The 17,963-nt window shown below is 49.0% G+C and overlaps 1 protein-coding gene across 3 annotated transcripts in view; it reads left to right on the forward strand.

Annotated features, from left to right (window-relative positions):
* The window catches only part of LOC135243536 (ETS translocation variant 4-like), a 35,083-nt gene extending 21,486 nt beyond the window's left edge, over positions 1 to 13,597 (forward strand). For 2 of the 3 annotated variants that reach the window (XM_064315448.1, XM_064315446.1), the window contains 8 exons: positions 2,223 to 2,349; positions 2,645 to 2,821; positions 3,951 to 4,270; positions 7,571 to 7,639; positions 8,674 to 8,721; positions 10,150 to 10,322; positions 12,351 to 12,452; positions 13,162 to 13,597. In XM_064315448.1, coding sequence (XP_064171518.1) covers positions 2,223 to 2,349; positions 2,645 to 2,821; positions 3,951 to 4,270; positions 7,571 to 7,639; positions 8,674 to 8,721; positions 10,150 to 10,322; positions 12,351 to 12,452; positions 13,162 to 13,377 — 1,232 coding nt within the window. In that variant the 3' untranslated portion in view covers positions 13,378 to 13,597. The remainder of the gene's footprint in view (positions 1 to 2,222; positions 2,350 to 2,644; positions 2,822 to 3,950; positions 4,271 to 7,570; positions 7,640 to 8,673; positions 8,722 to 10,149; positions 10,323 to 12,350; positions 12,453 to 13,161) is intronic. The other variant, XM_064315447.1, reaches the window with a different exon arrangement.
* The last annotated feature ends 4,366 nt before the right edge of the window (positions 13,598 to 17,963 follow it).

Below are 17,963 nucleotides of genomic sequence, written 5' to 3' on the forward strand. Positions count from 1 at the left end.
CCACCCAGAAAGTTAAGAAAAATTCTGTTCTTGTGAGGGGAAAATAGAAAAAAAATAATCCTGCTGCCGAATCTGCTGCCTAGCTGACCAGAACGTTCCGTGACGTAAAATTGCGCACTGAATGTGTACAATATCTGTCCTGGAACATCCAAACAGTGAAGATCCGCTATGGTCTGTGCTAGGGTTCATGAACCCTTCATTTAAATAATAAAAAAAAAACACACATGAAAGATGAGTCTGGAAGACAGCTAGTGATCTTATTGTAAAACACACTGAAAATTTAGCCCAAAATGAGTAAGACAGATTCAAACATGATGAGGTTTTTCTCTTTACAGTTACAGTTCTATATTTTACGGTTTACATGACAGGCACATGAAAACAATGGAAGCAAATAATGCAGTAAAATTATTTTCCAGTTTGGCTCTCTGTGCATGGATTCCTTGTTCAGGATTGTTCGTCTTGTAATTATTTGATCATTATCATGGAGGGCTTTAGTCAGATTTGAATTCTTTCCTTCCTTCATATCTATTCTGAGCCTGCTCAGCCCTCTCGCACTCAGATTCCATTTAAACGCGCCTCCATTCTCAGTCACGAGGCTGTGAGTAATTTAATTAAGGGCTTTAATGCTGCCCGCCATTGATACTTCTACTTGATTCATTAGGCCGCTGGCCAAGGACTCGTTAAGCGAGAGGAAAACCGCTAATTGAAGACAAGCGCGGACCAGCGGTACAGGCCGTGAACATTCGGAGCTGGGCTTGTGAGCGGGGCCGAAGAGGACAAGGCCGAGGACCGCACGCTCATTCACACATTTCTCATTTTCCCCCTTTGTCCTTGGCTCTTTATCCGTCTGTGCGATCCTGTGTCTGGCTCCGCGCCCTCCTCTCCCGGTAAAGCTATCCAGTGTATTCCGATCTTTGTTATGAGAAGACTCGATCTTGCGTGTCCTCAGAACTCGGGCTGGGCTGCGGAATCGCGATCTATAACAGCGGCTACCTGATAGTCCTCGCAAGGACTTCAAAGACAATGAGGACTCTGCCTCTCTGTTGCAGAGCCCCGTTCGACTGACTGTTTAGCCGCATGAACAGAGAAAATAGTAATTCATGCAGCAAAACTGTACACTGCCATTTCCTAGTGATATTACCAAACACACACACGCACGCACGCACACACAGGTATTTGATTTCAAATCCCTCCGCAGGCGTTCGTCACGTGAAGAGGGAGGGGATGATACTGAAACCTTCATCCCTCGTGCAAAATCTTGTTAAAATTTTTTCGGTTCCTCTAATCCGACTCCAAAGACAGCACTTCCTCTTGGCCGCACCACGCCTTTGACGGGAGCAAAAGGGACCAACAAAAAACGAATGACCAATGAAAAACAAGCCTGAGGCCTCGCCCCTGGCCTTTCCCCTCAGCTGGTCTTCTTTTTGGGGCGAATTAAGGGCGTAATTATCCGGGGTCATATTTCGACTACCCCCCTCCCCTCCCTTCCCGTTCAGGCCCCGCCTCCCACTCGAGCCGACGCGTAAACACAGGTCTGCACAGCTGTAAAAGAGCAGCTGCTCATGTTTACACCAGCAGACACATGAAAACATCCTCTGCCCAGCTTTCTGTGGAAGCCTCCATTAAAATAAAAAAATAAATTAATTTTTAAAAAACTGCAGCAAAAAATGTGTTGCTCATTGTTTCTAAGCTTTTGGGCCTTTTACAGCTAAACAAAATGACAAAATGTGTCAAACTGGGTCTATCAAGGGATAAGTACATAAAGTAAATCAAGTAGTAAATAAAGATGTAATAAAGACAATAAAATAGTGATAAGACAGTCTTGACTCTACTGGGAGAAAATACAGAGGAGTATCTTACAGAGTATGGTCTGTGACAACCAACAGAACAATGTTAACTGGGATTGGTGGATACTTTCTAGGTATTCTTCTAGGATCCTTGTGGGGATAATGCACCATGAGATATCCACAAATCACCAATGAAGTTGTTCTATTAGTTGTTACCAACATGCTCTGTGAATGGAGGGGCTCCCTCACCATTTTATACCTGTCAGTTTAGCGTTTTACTGCAATTCTGTATTTCCTGGATCTGTCCAGTATAGCTGTACTTCATATGCAGCCAGATGCTGTTGATACTTGCGGGGGGGGGGATTTGTTGAAATACCGGAGCCTAAAACACATTCTTCCTGCCTCCCTCTCCCCCTCCCACTCCCCCACCGGCAGTAGCGTTCCACAGCCCCCCGGTGAAGATCAAGCAGGAGCCCCAGAGCCCTGGCTCCAACCCCAGCCAGTCCTGCAGCCACAAGCAGACCTTCACCTACCCGAATGGGGAGCAGTGCCTTTACGCCAGGTGAGAGAACCTGACAACCGCGGCCTGCCAATCAAATCAAACATCAGCCTCCAGCTGTGAAGCCACTTAACGGGGTCTCCTGTCAGCAGCAACTGACAAAGATATAGTTATAGTCATTTCAGGTGTTTAAATCCATTGTATATGATTTTGACAGTATGTCAGAAAGAACACTGTAACCCAAAACTCTGGAGTTTGATTGTCATCTACCAGTGGAGATTGGGCAGCAGTTATATGGTAAGAGTCCCAGAAGCGGATTTTTGGAAAAATGTTCTCTGATCTCCTGTCCCACCTACAGTGCCTATGAGCAGAAGAGAGCAGCAGGACCCAAGACCTCCAGCCCCCGGACCCCCATGTCTCCCATGCAGCACTACCCCCCCAAACCCCCCCTGATCACCCCGCCTGACTCAGGCTACATGAACCCCCCTCCTGCATCCCAGCCACTACCCAGCCACGGATACCCCATGGACCACAGGTACACACACTATGCACGCACGCTCACACACACACACACACACACACACACAGGCACACACGCGTACACACACAGGCACACACACAGGCACACACGCGTACACACACACACACACACACACACACACAGGCACACATGCGTACACACATGCACACGCACACATACACGCTTACACACAGGTACACATGCACACTCACTCACACACACACACACACGCACACACACACACACACACGCACGTATGCACAAGCACACATGCACACACAGGAACATACACACACAGGTACACACATAGACAACAGCACTGTGCTCCAGATCCTGTAAACTGCACCACAATGTGCTCCTGCCATTATCTGAAAAAACTGATTAGCCTTTCCTATTGCAATCTGAAGCAAAAACATTGCCAGTTCCCTACCATGGATTTCAAAAGACTGGCCAGTAGTTCCATTTCCATTTTCTCACTGTGAAGTGAATATTTGCTCTTTCACCACACTATCCAGTCTGTGGGATTTTCCATCTCAGTGCCCACAGAAGCCTTTCTGCTGCATAAGTGACATTTCGGTCACACTGCGTGGGCGGGAATAGTTTCCCACCACATTGCATAGAGGTGAAACAGATTCTATTCACAAACTAGACTGTCAGCTGCAACATTCCAATTTTATACATCGTATGACTATTAATGAATGGGTGTGCCGAGGAATAATATTGGTAGCAATGGGTGCTCTCTATTTCACCTCTGTGAGAATTAAGGAACCGGTAGTATCCTCCTGAGACCTGGCAGAAAAAGTTGAAAAGTGTCAAAAAGATTTTTTTTACATAAGATTTCAAAAATGTTTTCAAAAATATTACTTGTTTTTTATTGAATGTCCCTTGAAATGTGAATGAAACCAGAGACTCATAGGGGACAAGAATGAATTGCCGGTTCTTAGGAGCTTATAGCTGCGGAAACTCATGTTACCTGCCTGAGCCTCCCGCAGTAAGGAAGTTGTGTGGACAGATGGAATGCAAGAGCTAAACATCTGGTTGCTATAGAGAATCTGTGGTTAAAATCTGCGGTCAGGCTTATGGAGCAGTAACAGGATGGGGATTTACAGTTTCCATATGCTCCGCTTTCTCTGCCCCTCCCCAGCTCCAGGTACCCCCAGCCCTCGACGGAGATGTGCCACTCGTACCCCCCTCAGGGCCAGGCGGTGCAGCACCCCCACCCGGCCCCCCCGGGGGGAGGAGGAGGAGGAGGAGGAGGAGGGGGAGGGGGAAGAGGAGGGGGAGCAGGTTACCAGCGGCAGCATTCAGACCCCTGCCTGCCCTACCTGCAGCATAACTTCAAGCAGGAGTACGTGGACCCCCTGTACAACCGGGCAGGCCACATGTCTGGGGTCCCTCCTCACCGGTACCCCCCAGCCCACATGATGGTCAAGCAGGAGCCCACTGACTACACCTACGAGCCCGGTAAGACCCGGCACGGATCAGCACAGGCCTGCCTGGAACAACTACTACCCCAAGTCACTACATCACACATCCGTTCATCACAGATTACTTTAAAGGACACCTCATTTCAAAGCACTCTTTCCACAGTACGCAGCACAAATAACATTAAGCGACAATGGATGATTAGACTGATTATTTAATCTGCTGAAGCCCTCCGGGCCTGATGAGGCGGAGGAGCCGAAAACGAAAGGGCTGCGGCATTTCCTCTGAGGCGCTGGTTGAGCTGGAGTTTGTGAAGCTCAAACTTGGCCTGCGTTCGGTGTTCAAGGCAGCGCCTTTTCAGGGAGCAGAGCCCCAGCGAGGCTTCAAATCTGTGACCTTTTTGTGCCTCCACCCTCCTCTCTCTTTCTGGCCCTCCCCTCCCTCTCCCCCTATCTCTCTCTCTCTCTCTTTCAAACTCCCAACCCGCCTCCGACATCTCAATCGTGCCTTTTTGACTTGGCGTCCCCGGCCGCTTGCCTGCGCGTCCGCCCGCGCTCTGAAAAGACGAGCGGGGGTTTCATTGAGAAAATGGAAGGCGCTGGAAGCGGCTGGAGCGCTCAGCTCCCCCGGGTGTCGGGTTGCAGCGGCAGCTTCCTCTCCTGCTAACCGATGAAATCATAATGGAAAAACGAGCGTGACCACGGTAACCCGAGCTGCAGTCTTACCGCTGCACGGCAACGCTGGCAGGCGGGGTGGGGAGGGGGGGGGGGGGTGGTTAGGGTAGTGGGGGGGGTGTGGGGTTGGGGGGGTGGGAGTGTTCGGCTGGAGAGCGATTACAGCAACAGGGAAAGGGCAGAGCACCAGAGCACCAAAACTCCCAGTGCTACCCTGTAGCTGAAACAGTTCCCCTTGGCATAGCCTGGAGCAACAGCCAAGGGTTGCAGATATTCCCCATCCCCTGCTTACACCGCACCGGATGAGCAACGGTCTCCATCTCACTTGTACCGCGGGCATCGCACAGCCTGGCCCTCAGAGAGGCCCCTCAGTCACACAGCCAGGCCCCTCAGTCACACAGCCAGGCCCCTCAGTCACACAGCCAGGCCCCTCAGTCACACAGCCAGGCCCCTCAGTCACACAGCCAGGCCCCTCAGTCACACAGCCAGGCCCCTCAGTCACACAGCCAGGCCCTCAGTCACACAGCCAGGCCCCTCAGAGAGGCCCCTCAGTCACACAGCCAGGCCCTCAGAGAGGCCCCTCAGTCACACAGCCAGGCCCTCAGAGAGGCCCCTCAGTCACACAGCCAGGCCCCTCAGAGAGGCCCCTCAGTCGCACAGCCAGGCCCCTCAGTCACACAGAGAGGCCCCTCAGTCACACAGCCAGGCCCCTCAGTCACACAGCCAGGCCCCTCAGTCACACAGTCAGGCCCCTCAGAGAGGCCCCTCAGTCACACAGCCAGGCCCCTCAGTCACACAGAGAGGCCCCTCAGTCACACAGCCAGGCCCCTTAGTCACACAGCCAGGCCCCTCAGTCACACAGTCAGGCCCCTCAATCACACAGCCAGGCCCCTCAGTCACACAGAGAGGCCCCTCAGTCACACAGAGAGGCCCCTCAGTCACACAGAGAGGCCCCTCAGTCACACAGCCAGGCCCCTCAGTCACACAGCCAGGCCCCTCAGTCACACAGCCAGGCCCCTCAGTCACACAGCCAGGCCCCTCAGTCACACAGCCAGGCCCCTCAGTCACACAGCGAGGCCCCTCAGTCACACAGCCAGGCCCCTCAGTCACACAGACAGGCCCCTCAGTCACACAGCGAGGCCCCTCAGTCACACAGCCAGCCTCAGTCAGAGGCCCTCAGTCACACAGCGGCCCTCAGTCACACAGCGGCCCTCGTGCAAAGCAGGCAGGGAGGCCCTAGTCACACAGGCAGGCCCTCGAACAGAGAGGCCCTCATGTCATCACAGCGGCCCCTCGTCCACAGCCGGCCTCGTCCGCAGGCCTCAGTCCACAGCCAGGCCCTCAGTACACAGCAGGCCCTCAGTCCACAGAGGCCCTCAGTCACACAGCCAGGCCTCAGTCACCAGCAGGCCCCTCAGTCCACAGCCAGGCCCTCAGTCCACAGCCAGCCCTCAGTCACACAGCGTGGCCCCTCAGTCACACAGCCAGCCCTCATCACACAGAAGCCTCAGTCACACAGCCAGGCCCCTCAGTCACACAGAGAGGCCCCTCAGTCACACAGCGTGGCCCCTCGGTCGCTGAAACAGAACCGCTGTTTTTCCTCAAAGCCGGAGGAAAGAGAGCCGCGCGGTCGCTGTCCTACGGCGGTTTGATTCCTCCCTGGTTTCCCCCCGTCGTGTGCTTTTACGGGAAGGGGCGGGCGAGGGAGAGAAACGACGGAGGGAGAAGGATGTTTGATTTCCGGATAAACCCTGTTATCAGAGGCGCGGCCCGCTTGTGTGTCTGCCTTATCAGCCGGCTGGCAGGCCTGTTTGATTTGGAGCGATGGGTCCCGCCTGAGTTATTGCCTCCTCGATTTTTCTGCCTCTCCGCCGTCCGGAGGGACGGGGGCAGAGAGAGTGGAGGTGTGGCCTCCCTTCTTCAGCCGCCTGACAGTCAGGCTCTGATAACGGACATGTTTTTCCAGAGCTATTTAGCAAAATTCACGTGCGCAGCGACAAGCCAGAATCCATCAAAAGTTTGGCCAGGGAACGATCCTCTTTTCTCCGGGGCGACGATGGGCAAACGCGGCAGTGTTATCATCTTCGGTAATTGCGCACGTTTCTTCTCTGGCGCAACAGAGTAACAGACGGGCCGGCTGGTGTCAGATTTCCTCAATTGCGGCTAATCGCAGCCAGATCGCTGCATTCTCCACGCATGAGTCACTATGAGAAAGGGACAACATAACTGAACCTTTACCCCCTCTGAAACTGCGCTGTTTACTTCTCTCACACTGTGCCGGGCTTTCTGCTGATCGTATCGCGCACTGTTGCATTGTGTGTGCGTTTGTGTGTGCCATATGTAAAATTTAGGCTGTACCAAAAAAGAACAAGAACAGCCTAGACATACAAAAAAAAACAACATTGCAGACATTAAACTCATACAGTGCTATATTAGTGAAGTAACCGTCAAAATATATACTAATGCCAACAACGGGCTATATAAATCAAGAAATGTAAACTTTGAATGGTAACTGAACATACCGTACATTCATGTTAATGGTGTAGTAAGTGAGGGCTTGTGCAGTGTTATTAATGTTGCTGTGCAATCCACCCCCTTCAGTGTGCTGTGGTCTGTATCAGCTGGAACTAAGGGCCAAATCCTGTTATTGTGTTGCTTTTGGCAGATGTGCCTGGCTGCCCTTCCATGTACCTCCACAACGAAGGCTACCCCAACCCCCGGCGCAACAACGAAGGTGAGCTCCAGGCTTCCTGGTTTCTGCAGCATATTAATATCTAGAGAATATCTAAAACCTTTTTGCAGAAAGGCCAATGACATCCAATGAGATATCTAGTTAAAAAGCCTACTGTTTACATCATAAGTACAGATGGAAATCTATGTTATGCATGGTTGACATCCAGTGTCAGTATTCAGTTATAAAAATAAGTCTCAGCTGACACATTACACTGTAGGAGTTGCAGATCTTAAATGGCGAAAGGGCCAGGTTTTATAGGTGGTGTTTCAAAGGGAGAATACGGAATGGTCTTAATGCCTTGATCTCTGTCCATCTGGGTAGAGCACACTCAAACAGAGCAGTCGTGCTGGAGAGATTGACCACCTTTGATAAGTAACCCCCCCCCCCCTCCTTTGGCAACACTGGTAGCTCCCGGTGGATGGGTCAATGGAGGCAGGCCGAGAACCGTGTCAAATTGTGGCCAGCATGCCTGGAACGGCTCCAGCCTCGCGGGCCAATCGGCCAATGACCAGCCCGGAGTGTCCGTGTTTCCATTGGCAGAGACTACGTCTCCCCAGGCTGTCAGCGTTCCGGGCTGAGCGGTACTGCTGGGGAAGGGGGAATGTTTTTCCTGGAAGGACGGGAGGACACAGTCCCTCAGGCCCCCTTCTTTGGGCGCCGGGCTCTCCTGGCTCCCAGAAAGGGCAGCTCTGCTCAGACGGTGGAAATAACAAGCTCAGAGAGCAGCCTTTTCATGCAGGCCCAAAGCCTACAGCTCTCGGGGGCTACGTGTCAAAGTTGAGGAGCACCAGAACACCACTTCCCTTTCTCTAAATAAACTTCAGCGTTAGAAACCTCAAAGAACAATGGTCACATCCACTTTATCTATTAACAAGTCATTCAGTCACTACATCTGTAATACAAACCACAGGTTTGCAACACACTTCCTTGTGGAGAGCCATTCTACTATTAGGCTTTCTTTGTTGAAAGGTGGAACTGATTTTAATGCATCCAGCACTGTTTTTTTTTTCACCAAATCACGTTCTGTTTTTCAGGATATCCTTTTGAGAATGACTCCCGTGTTGTTCCAGAGAAATTTGAAGGTGAACTTGAAAACCATGTCTAACCCCTGAGAAATATTCCACTTACTCAACATTTTGCCAAAGTCAGCCTTTCATACAACATTATTTCTCCAGAATGTATTCCACTCTAAAAGGGATATGGCAGCATCATTTAATGTGTGATTTGATAGGTTTGGGCCCAATGGTGTGACAAGACAAATGGTCTGGTAATGGTCCTAGTTCTTGTCATCCAATCAAGTGCGGTGATATTGCTGGGTACCATCGATCAGTCAGCCTGGTGATTGATGGAACCTTCTGAAGGTCAATACATTACCGTTCAGGATTTATTCCCCTAATGCACATGGAATGGCTCTAAAGTGGTTGAATATACCAAGAATTTATCAAACACCCCTGTAAAGGGTCATCTACTCACTGTGTGCAGCTTAGTATGACCAACCAAACACCTTAACTGGGTTTCATTTCAATTCAAAAGCATTTTCACAGATCTTTCAATTCAGTTTGATACATTTCTTAACAAAATAATGGGCAAGATCAAGCCCTGAACTCGAAAGCTTGCACACAAGTCCCCCAGTATGGGAAACTGAATCTGTCTGCTCATGCGTTTCAAAGATAAAATCAGCATGAACTACCTTCTCATTACCAGTATCACTATCCGTACCTTGCCCGAGTCTCACGGTACAGAGAGTATCATATTCTGTCAGAAAAGAATAACTCATAGCCTTTTACGCGACAGGCACTTGAACCTAAGTGGCTTTGGTTTCCTCGGCACTAAGAATGATTGAAGCTCTTGTGACATCTCGGAGACTGCGGTGTCAATCTCCCATAATGCCCTATGATTTATGTACCCAGAGGTGCTGCGGATAATCTTGTCAGATTCTACTTCAACCCAGAATGCACAAGTTCAAGTTAACAGCCAACAAGACACATAATAAATTCTCTGACTGCTTTTGTTTGATCAATACTGAATCAAAGCAAAACTAAATGATTTTTCCCATTTGCTTTTACTGAATTTAATGATTCAAAATAAGTGCTCCTTATAGAAATAAAATATACTGCAATATATTGTAAATGTGAACTTATTTGAAAATGATACAGATATATATATATATGTTATATTTTTGTGTTTTTTTGTCATATGTATATAAGTGGCTAAAATGTGTATATTTACCACTATATTTTGAAGTAAGGCTTATTGCTAAGTTTATGTGTTCCACTAGACCAACTATGTGCTCATCGAGTCAGATTCTAGCATCGACTGCTTGTGTTTAGTGAGTCATTTTCATAGCCACAGTATTGACACAACCTCCATGGTGCATTGCATCCTCCCTTAAGTAAAAATCCTTTCAGACAGTGCCCTCCACAGTAGATCTGTATCACACAGTCCAGCATGCACAGGGATGTATGGTGGTAAACAATGTCTTGTTACTTACACAGTCTTCTCTCCCACAGGTGAGGTGAAGCCGGAAGCTGGCACAGTGTTTCGCGAGGGCGCCCCCTACCAGCGGCGCGGGTCCCTGCAGCTCTGGCAGTTCCTGGTGGCCCTGCTGGACGACCCCGCCAACGCCCACTTCATCGCCTGGACCGGCCGTGGCATGGAGTTCAAGCTCATCGAGCCAGAGGAGGTGGGGTCTAAAGTCGGACACGTCCTCTGACATTTAATGAACAGGCTTTTGTATATCGCTGGTCGTTCAGTCCTGTGTGCAAACTATAGCTACAGTTTAGCAAACAGGGGACGGTCCCTCTGTGTCACATTAGGTGCCAGCTGTACTACGGAATCTCCACTGTGGGGATTTTCTATACCCCATTAAATCTTCACAATAAAAATGCATCTGTATTCAGTGCTTGTCGGACACCACCAAACTTTGTGCACTAGCTGATTATATTTAACACTCTCCCCCCCCTAACTATTTAAATACACCCCCTTCCCAATCCATAGCCTGTAATAACAGGGGCACATTCAAGAGCAGGACCTGCCTGGCCTGGAACAGCTGTGAGCAGGGCCATCAGCTCCTGGCACCCTTTACTGCCCCTGAAACTCCACCGAAATACACTGGTCTGGTCATCCATTACAGCCTGTATTATTCACTACCACCTATACAGTGCAGGGAGAGAGTGGTGGCCTCTCACTATGTTACAGAACATATAGAACATATTGTATGTAAAATATAGCCCTGACTGGTACCAAAATATATACTGAATAACTGCCCCTTGTTATGAGAACCGCAATGCAAAAAAAGTCCTTGGCTTGTTTGTATTTTTACCTTGGGTCATGCCTCAGTGTATGCACTTTCATACCAGCTATGAGTTAATCGTACAAATGCGTGCAAGTATGTGTATTTAGAATGATTAAAAATCTAATCAAAGCAAATGACAGTTGAACTCCACCAGCCAAATTACTGCTAGCAAGTTTGGTTCAAACACTGTACTTGGCAGGACGGTGGAGTCTGCGCCCACACTGTAAACCATCCCCCCCCCCCGGCCCCAATAGAGCCGTTTGCCCTCTGGCCTTTGTGTCAGGGCTGAGGGGAACTGGAATGAACCTCTCCGCTTTGTCTGAGGGCATTCCTCCACAGATTAGCTCCATAACTTCATAACTGCAGAGTTCATGACACTGGCTTTGAGGTCTCCCCGAGTTCAGGTGGAGGTTAAGAGTCTGGAACACCAGAGGGTGGGGCCGGCGTGTCATACAGCAGGAATGACAACCTGCCGCACATTATTTTTTTTTAACCGCAAACTATGTGCCATTTTGTGTTTCAAACAAAACACCAAGCGTTTCCAAATTGTTTTCTCAGGGTAAAAACGGTATCACATGATTACATTACAGGCATTTGGCAGACGCTCTTATCCAGAGCGACGTACAACAAAGTGTATAACCATAACCAGGAACAAGTATGACGAAACCCCTAGAGAGAAGTACCGGTCCAAGTACAGGGAACAACCGCATAGTTCAACCTGGACCCTGGTGGTTAAACTGATTAACACTAACAACGAGAACGGCAACAACGCAATCTATGGAAAAATAAAAATAAATAAAGATACAAGTAGTCGTTAAGACTGGCGCATCAACTAAGTCACCTATTAAACAGCTGCCTAGTTACAACCCTAAGTTTAGTCATTTACAGGGGGGGAAGGGATGGGGAGAGGTGCAGCCTGAAGAGGTGGGTCTTCAGTCGTCGTTTGAAATGGGTCACAGTCTCAGCTGTTCTGACCTCCACAGGGAGGTCATTCCACCATCGTGGGGCCAGAACAGAGAGGAGACGTGTTCTGATTCACCTGGGAGAATTTTCTTTATGCTACTAAGGTGCAGTGCGTACATTTCAGGTGTCTCAGTGAACTCTAATGCACATGTAGGTGGGTCATCAACGTCATCCTCAGTCCGCTGGATTAGTGCAAAAAAAAAAAAGTTTTGCAAAGAATTTTAATTAAGTTCAGTATTCAATTTCATTGTGCTCAATACCACTTTCCATTTGGTAAATACCATATATGTGCATAAAGGGCACATTAGCTTATCAAATGCTACGAGAAGCCTTTTCTGGTGGAGAGAGGTACCATCTGTTTCCCTGTCTGAAGGGATGAGACCCCCTGGCTCGGTTTGATAGGCCTGTCAGATAGGCTCCGCCCACCATGTCTGCTCTTCCTGTCCCTGTCAGGTGGCCAGGCTGTGGGGGATGCAGAAGAACCGGCCGGCCATGAACTACGACAAGCTGAGCCGCTCCCTGCGCTACTACTACGAGAAGGGCATCATGCAGAAGGTAGAGTGACCTTCCCCACCTGTCTGTCAAACACCCCCCCAAGTCCACCCTCTGTCCGTCAAACCTAAATCAATCGATATACCCTCCCTTCCCCCTGCCTGTCAAACCCAGACCTGCTAACCCCTGAGCCTGCCTAGTTACATATCCACTACACACCTCAGGGTTCAACCTTGACCCCACCACATGTAGGGAGCACCCCCCCATTCACCTGACTGTGAAACCCCAAGCCCACACACACACACACCCAAAGTTCAAATGCTTGTGATGCATAGTAAAGCCACTGTCTGTTATTTCATCAACACTTGGAAAACGCCTCAGTTTGAAAGTCAAACGGTTCAACTGTGGATGGTACTGAACTTAAAGTATCCACAGGCACATCAAAGCTTTTGAGGGCCACTCCCCCTCATTGTAATGCAGGTCGGTCCTTGCGCAATCTTTCAAATGAATATTTACAATTCAAAAGCAACACTGCCCATCCATAAAGCCGAAGAACGCAGGACCGATCGGCTGTGTACTATAACTCCTGAGAAATGTCACCAGCTTGGCAGAAGCATGGCACTCCACACAAGAGAGAGCACTTTGGAAACCAGTGTGTATGGCTCCTTTGTTAAGCCGGTTTCCAAAGGGCTTACGGAGTGCGTGCCGCGTTTGAGGCTCCATTGTAACCGTCTGCGCTCGGTGTGTTTGGCATGTGCGTGCGTGTGCGCAGGTGGCGGGGGAGCGCTACGTGTACAAGTTCGTCTGCGAGCCGGAGGCCCTCCTCTCCCTGGCCTTCCCCGACAATCAGCGGCCGAGCCTGAAGGCCGAGTTCGAGCGCTACATCAACGAGGAGGACACCGTGCCCCTGTCCCACCTGGACGAGGGGGGCCCCTACCTCCCCGAGCAGGCCGGCGCCCAGCCCTACTCCAAAGGCTACATGTACTAACGCCCCCCCCCCCGCCCCTGCCCCCGCCCCACGCACCTCTGTTGCACATGCTCACCACCCCACTTCTTGTATATATGGCTACGGTGTTTTTTTGTTAAAATGGATCCTATTAGGGACTCGGTTTTAAAGTCTCCATTCTTCTCACTTATAAGGCCTGATCTATCCAAACACACGACAGTGGTTAAACTTATCACTTAATAAAGACCCAATATCGATACAACAGGTTGTACGAGTGGTGCATTCGCCTGCTGCCTATACCTGACTCTCTATCCATCATGCGTGCATGCTGGTATTAAAGTGGTTTCTATTAAAGGTAATATTTTGGTAAATGTCTCTCAAAAGACTACAGAATGGAACATCAAATGGGGCCATATTATGTTCAGGGTCTCTGACGGACTGTCCACAATGCGCTCGCAGTTGTGTCAGCTGCTACACAGGTAAATGTACATGTATTCCTTTCGAGAAGCAGAAATATCCCTGCTCTGCATGGCAAGTGACACGACAGCTTCAGCTAGACAAAATTCTCAGACGGGCCCAAACGCTGGCAGCCGCTGTGACTCACTTGGTGGCGTTCATTACGCGCGCATCCCTGTCAGTCTCAGGTCTGACTAGGAGTGGGGGTGGGGTGGGCAAGGGTGGGGGCACACAGCACGCTGGCAGACCCTTACCCACCTGCACAGCCTGTGGGGTTGGCACAGGGCACAGATCTGATCTGATATGAAGGGAGAACGGGGAGGGGGGGCACCAGCATGGCATGTGCAGGACCAGAAGGCCGTCGGGCGGTTGGTAAGATCGAGCCAAACCCCACAGCGCGCGGAAACCCGCTGGAGCGCTCGCCCGGCTAGCTGGGCCGCGGCCGAGACTCCGCCCACCTGCAGACAGACGCTTCCTGCACTAACCTGGAAGCGGCGGGGGATTCGGGGCGTGCGCTGGTCTGGGGTCTGTCCGTCCATCTGGACGATGTGGCGGCTGATGTGTGGACGAGCTCCTTGAGGAGGTGGACGAGCGCTGTGCAGTTAGCACGGGCATGCTAAACGGACATTACACACAGCAGTTAGCATGGGCAAGCTAATCGGACATTACATACAGCTGTTAGCATGGGCAAGCTAAATGGACATTACACACAGCAGTTAGCACGGACATGCTAAACGGACATTACACACAGCTGTTAGCATGGGCAAGCTAAATGGACATTACATACAGCAGTTAGCATGGGCAAGCAAACGGATATTACACACAGACAAGCACTGTGTCTGGGCTTGCTAAAAGGACAATACAAAAAGCCAGAATAATGAGGACAGCTGGATCCTTAAAGCATGTCTACAGTCTAGTTTCCCACATAGCATTTTAATATTGCCTAGCTATTGTTAAGACGGCTTGACTCCAACAAGGGGACATAAAGTGGAACAGGTTCCACTTCAAATCTAAATTCAGTCATTGAGTGCTGGCTGGCTGATCACTATTAACCGCAAACAGAAATATCTCACAACACAGCGGTCACAGGTTTATTTAAAATTCAGACCGCTAGACTAATGAGCGCATAACCAAATGGCTGCTGTGAATCTCACAGGATTTTACAGCCATTTCTCTCCTCATATAGTTCAGTGGTCTAATAGTGGACTAAAGGTATAAAGATTTGTTCAGGTCATTGCATTGGCCCAAAATGCGTATTGCAGAAACCTTCAGGAATATTGAGTCATTGAGCTACTTTCAGCTGGTGGTGATGAAATAAATGCTTGAACAGACGAAGGAATTGAAACATTCGGACCAGTGACATTGCCAAAGCTGACTAGCAGACTGAGAAAATCCTCGTTAATGAACGTCACACTTGATCAACTACACCACGAAGTGGAGAGGTAGTGACATCGTACTTTCTGAACAGGACTGAGCACTGCAGACGATGACATCATCAGCTGGCAGACGTCAGCTCCGCACACCTGCTTAGGCTGATACTCATCTCCGTTTGCCCCTCCTCCAGGGAAGTCATCCGGACGTAGATCAATCACAGTGTTTGATGTGGGTGTCCTAACCTTTCCCCCCTGGTCTATCCCCTCTAATTAACATATTCTAAAGATTTATGCCAACATCAAAAATAACATGGCTTAGAATTCCAGAATTAACTTCAAAAGACAATAGGAGGAATGCAGTAAAATTTGCACGTCCAAAAAAGACTTTTAAACATACCATAATTAAACATCTATGAGCATGACTCAGAGAAAGAGATGATTAATGAATTTAATATTCATAATGCAGCATAAAGCAAATAGCGTCTTTCAAAAAAAAAAAGCTTGTACAGTTTGGCTGGGTGACCCAGGGCAAGAGATCATTCCATCTAATTCCAGTTTTACCCAAGGTCAAACACTTGACTGGTCCTTTATCCTTTATATATATATATATAGTTATTTATTTATTTTAAAAATAAAAATAAAAAACGGTTCAGACAGACTGTCACTGATGCCACACTGGAACGAAGCGGCTGGATTTGCTTACATGGCTAATTTACTTACTGTTTGGCACCAATGCGTGGACGTATCGCATAGCCTCAGCCTTACTTTAATAACCCTGAATATAACGCAATACAGCACGTGTCCTTCATGGGTTTCAGCGCAAACATTCCCAGAACTACGGAATGGATTCATTTAAGGCTGTAATTGTTTGAAGTGTACAGCTGCTCGGGTGAGAAAATAGCCAGGTTGAGCCTTGGCAAAGCGCAACAAACCATGGCAACGAAGGACACGGCGGAAACAAGCTTTAATCTTGACGCAGGCGCGGTTGAAGAAACTTTGGACGTCGCGTCTGAAACGAAAAATACTCGGTTTTCAGTGTCGGTATCTTAAAGATATAGTTTGACGTATGAAGCAACTCCCAAACTTGATTCAAGAAACAGTTTCTGAAGAGGAACGATGTGGCAGAACTGAAAAAAGCAGGTGGTTTAATAAATGGATTTTAAATGCTTTTCAAAATACATCTGTGGTTCTTGGTGTCAAGAAAACAAAAAAAGCGTATTTTTGTGTGTATGGGGGGGGGGGGGGCTCCCATTTTATGAACATTATTCAAGCCATTTAAATCTCTCGCATTTTTAGTACTATTTAAGAGACTTTCCCCATCTCATGAGATCAGCAGCAGTACCCCAACCTGCAATTCACATCTACAAACTCCCCCTTCCTGTGCCACAGAAAATGCTGCAGGTATCACCGAGCCTACCGCTCCAAATGTCAACAGGCAAGAGTTACACAGACGGCTCAAATCCTAACGTGTCCCTGAAGCGAAAAAGCCATGCTCAGAAACAATATCCCCGCTACCACCGCCAACCTGCGGCCAGCAGGCCCGACGCATGAGAACGGATTAACGAGACACACTTCATTAAAAGAAAAGCGCTTTTAATGAGCTCAGCAAAAGGTTCCATCAGCAAAGCAAAAACAGTTCTAGACAAGAGACCCAAGGCGTATATACACAGAGCATAAACCTGCAGATACGCAGTTTTAAAAAAACACACGTGGGTATAAAAGGCTTTTTTTGGCCGTGTCCGGAGGAACGTGGTTGCCAGCGGTGACTCACGAGCTCTGGTGGCTCTGTTTGTTTTAAAGAGGGCTTCTGGAACTCTTCAACATCCTCTCCGGGTTCTGCCAAGCTCTGAGAGGCGGGGGCCCAGAGATCCCCGAGCCCTTTCCCCAAACAGCCGGCGCCGCGTACGAAAGAGCGGGTAACCCCGCTGGCAGCCAGGGGCTCGCGCGCCGCCCCCCTCCTTTCAGTCACGTCCTCACGCTGGTCCACCGCGCCTGCAAGGGGCGCCGTATAGCAGCTTTTTTTTGTTTGCCTTGAGAAAACGGAAAATCGTCAGTCCGTGGTGGTGACATGGAATCAACCTCCCTCCTCAAAATGACAAAAAAAAAAAAAACAACAAATATTTTTCTTCTGTGGGAATGATGCAATGCTCCTTGCTAAAAACAGAAAAAAAAAAAAAAATACAACAACAAAAAAATCTTTATTTCGAAACTTATTTACAGCTTGCTCAGGTAGGGTCAACGGCATCACAAAATGGCGCCTTGAGAGAGTTTAGCACTGCCGGCTCCCCTGATCCCTTTTTCTTTTTTACAGGCTATTTCAAACTGGTTTCTGGTTTTCTCTCCCTCTCTACATTCTGCTCAAATCAGCCTTCTCCTTTCAACAACACAGTGAGCGTGTCGTACAGAATGGCAGCTGTGATCGCTATCTTCTGAACCTCTATTACGCTAAATCTGCTCTTATAGGTCCAGACAAACCCGACTGCCACGGAGAAGGTTGATGGGGGGTGGGGTTCAAATAATCATTTTTTACAGCCCCCAGTGATGCACATCCATCTTAAGGAGCCAGTGTGGATTTCCTACCTCCATCAACCACCACAAACCCCTTTGCAGCCAGCCCTGTCATCACACGGTCCACAGTACAAACCAGCGTCAAATTAGGTTCAAGGAAAGAAAATGGAGGAAAGCACAAAATGATGTAGCAACGGCTGACAGCATACGTACACCTAGCAGTAATCAGTGTGGAACACACGGTCACAGTTTCCGTAGTTACTATTACGAGCACAGCAGAGTTCTGCTGCT

The sequence above is a fragment of the Anguilla rostrata genome, chromosome 17 (genome assembly GCF_018555375.3).
Source record: "Anguilla rostrata isolate EN2019 chromosome 17, ASM1855537v3, whole genome shotgun sequence".
NCBI classification, from domain to species: domain Eukaryota; kingdom Metazoa; phylum Chordata; class Actinopteri; order Anguilliformes; family Anguillidae; genus Anguilla; species Anguilla rostrata.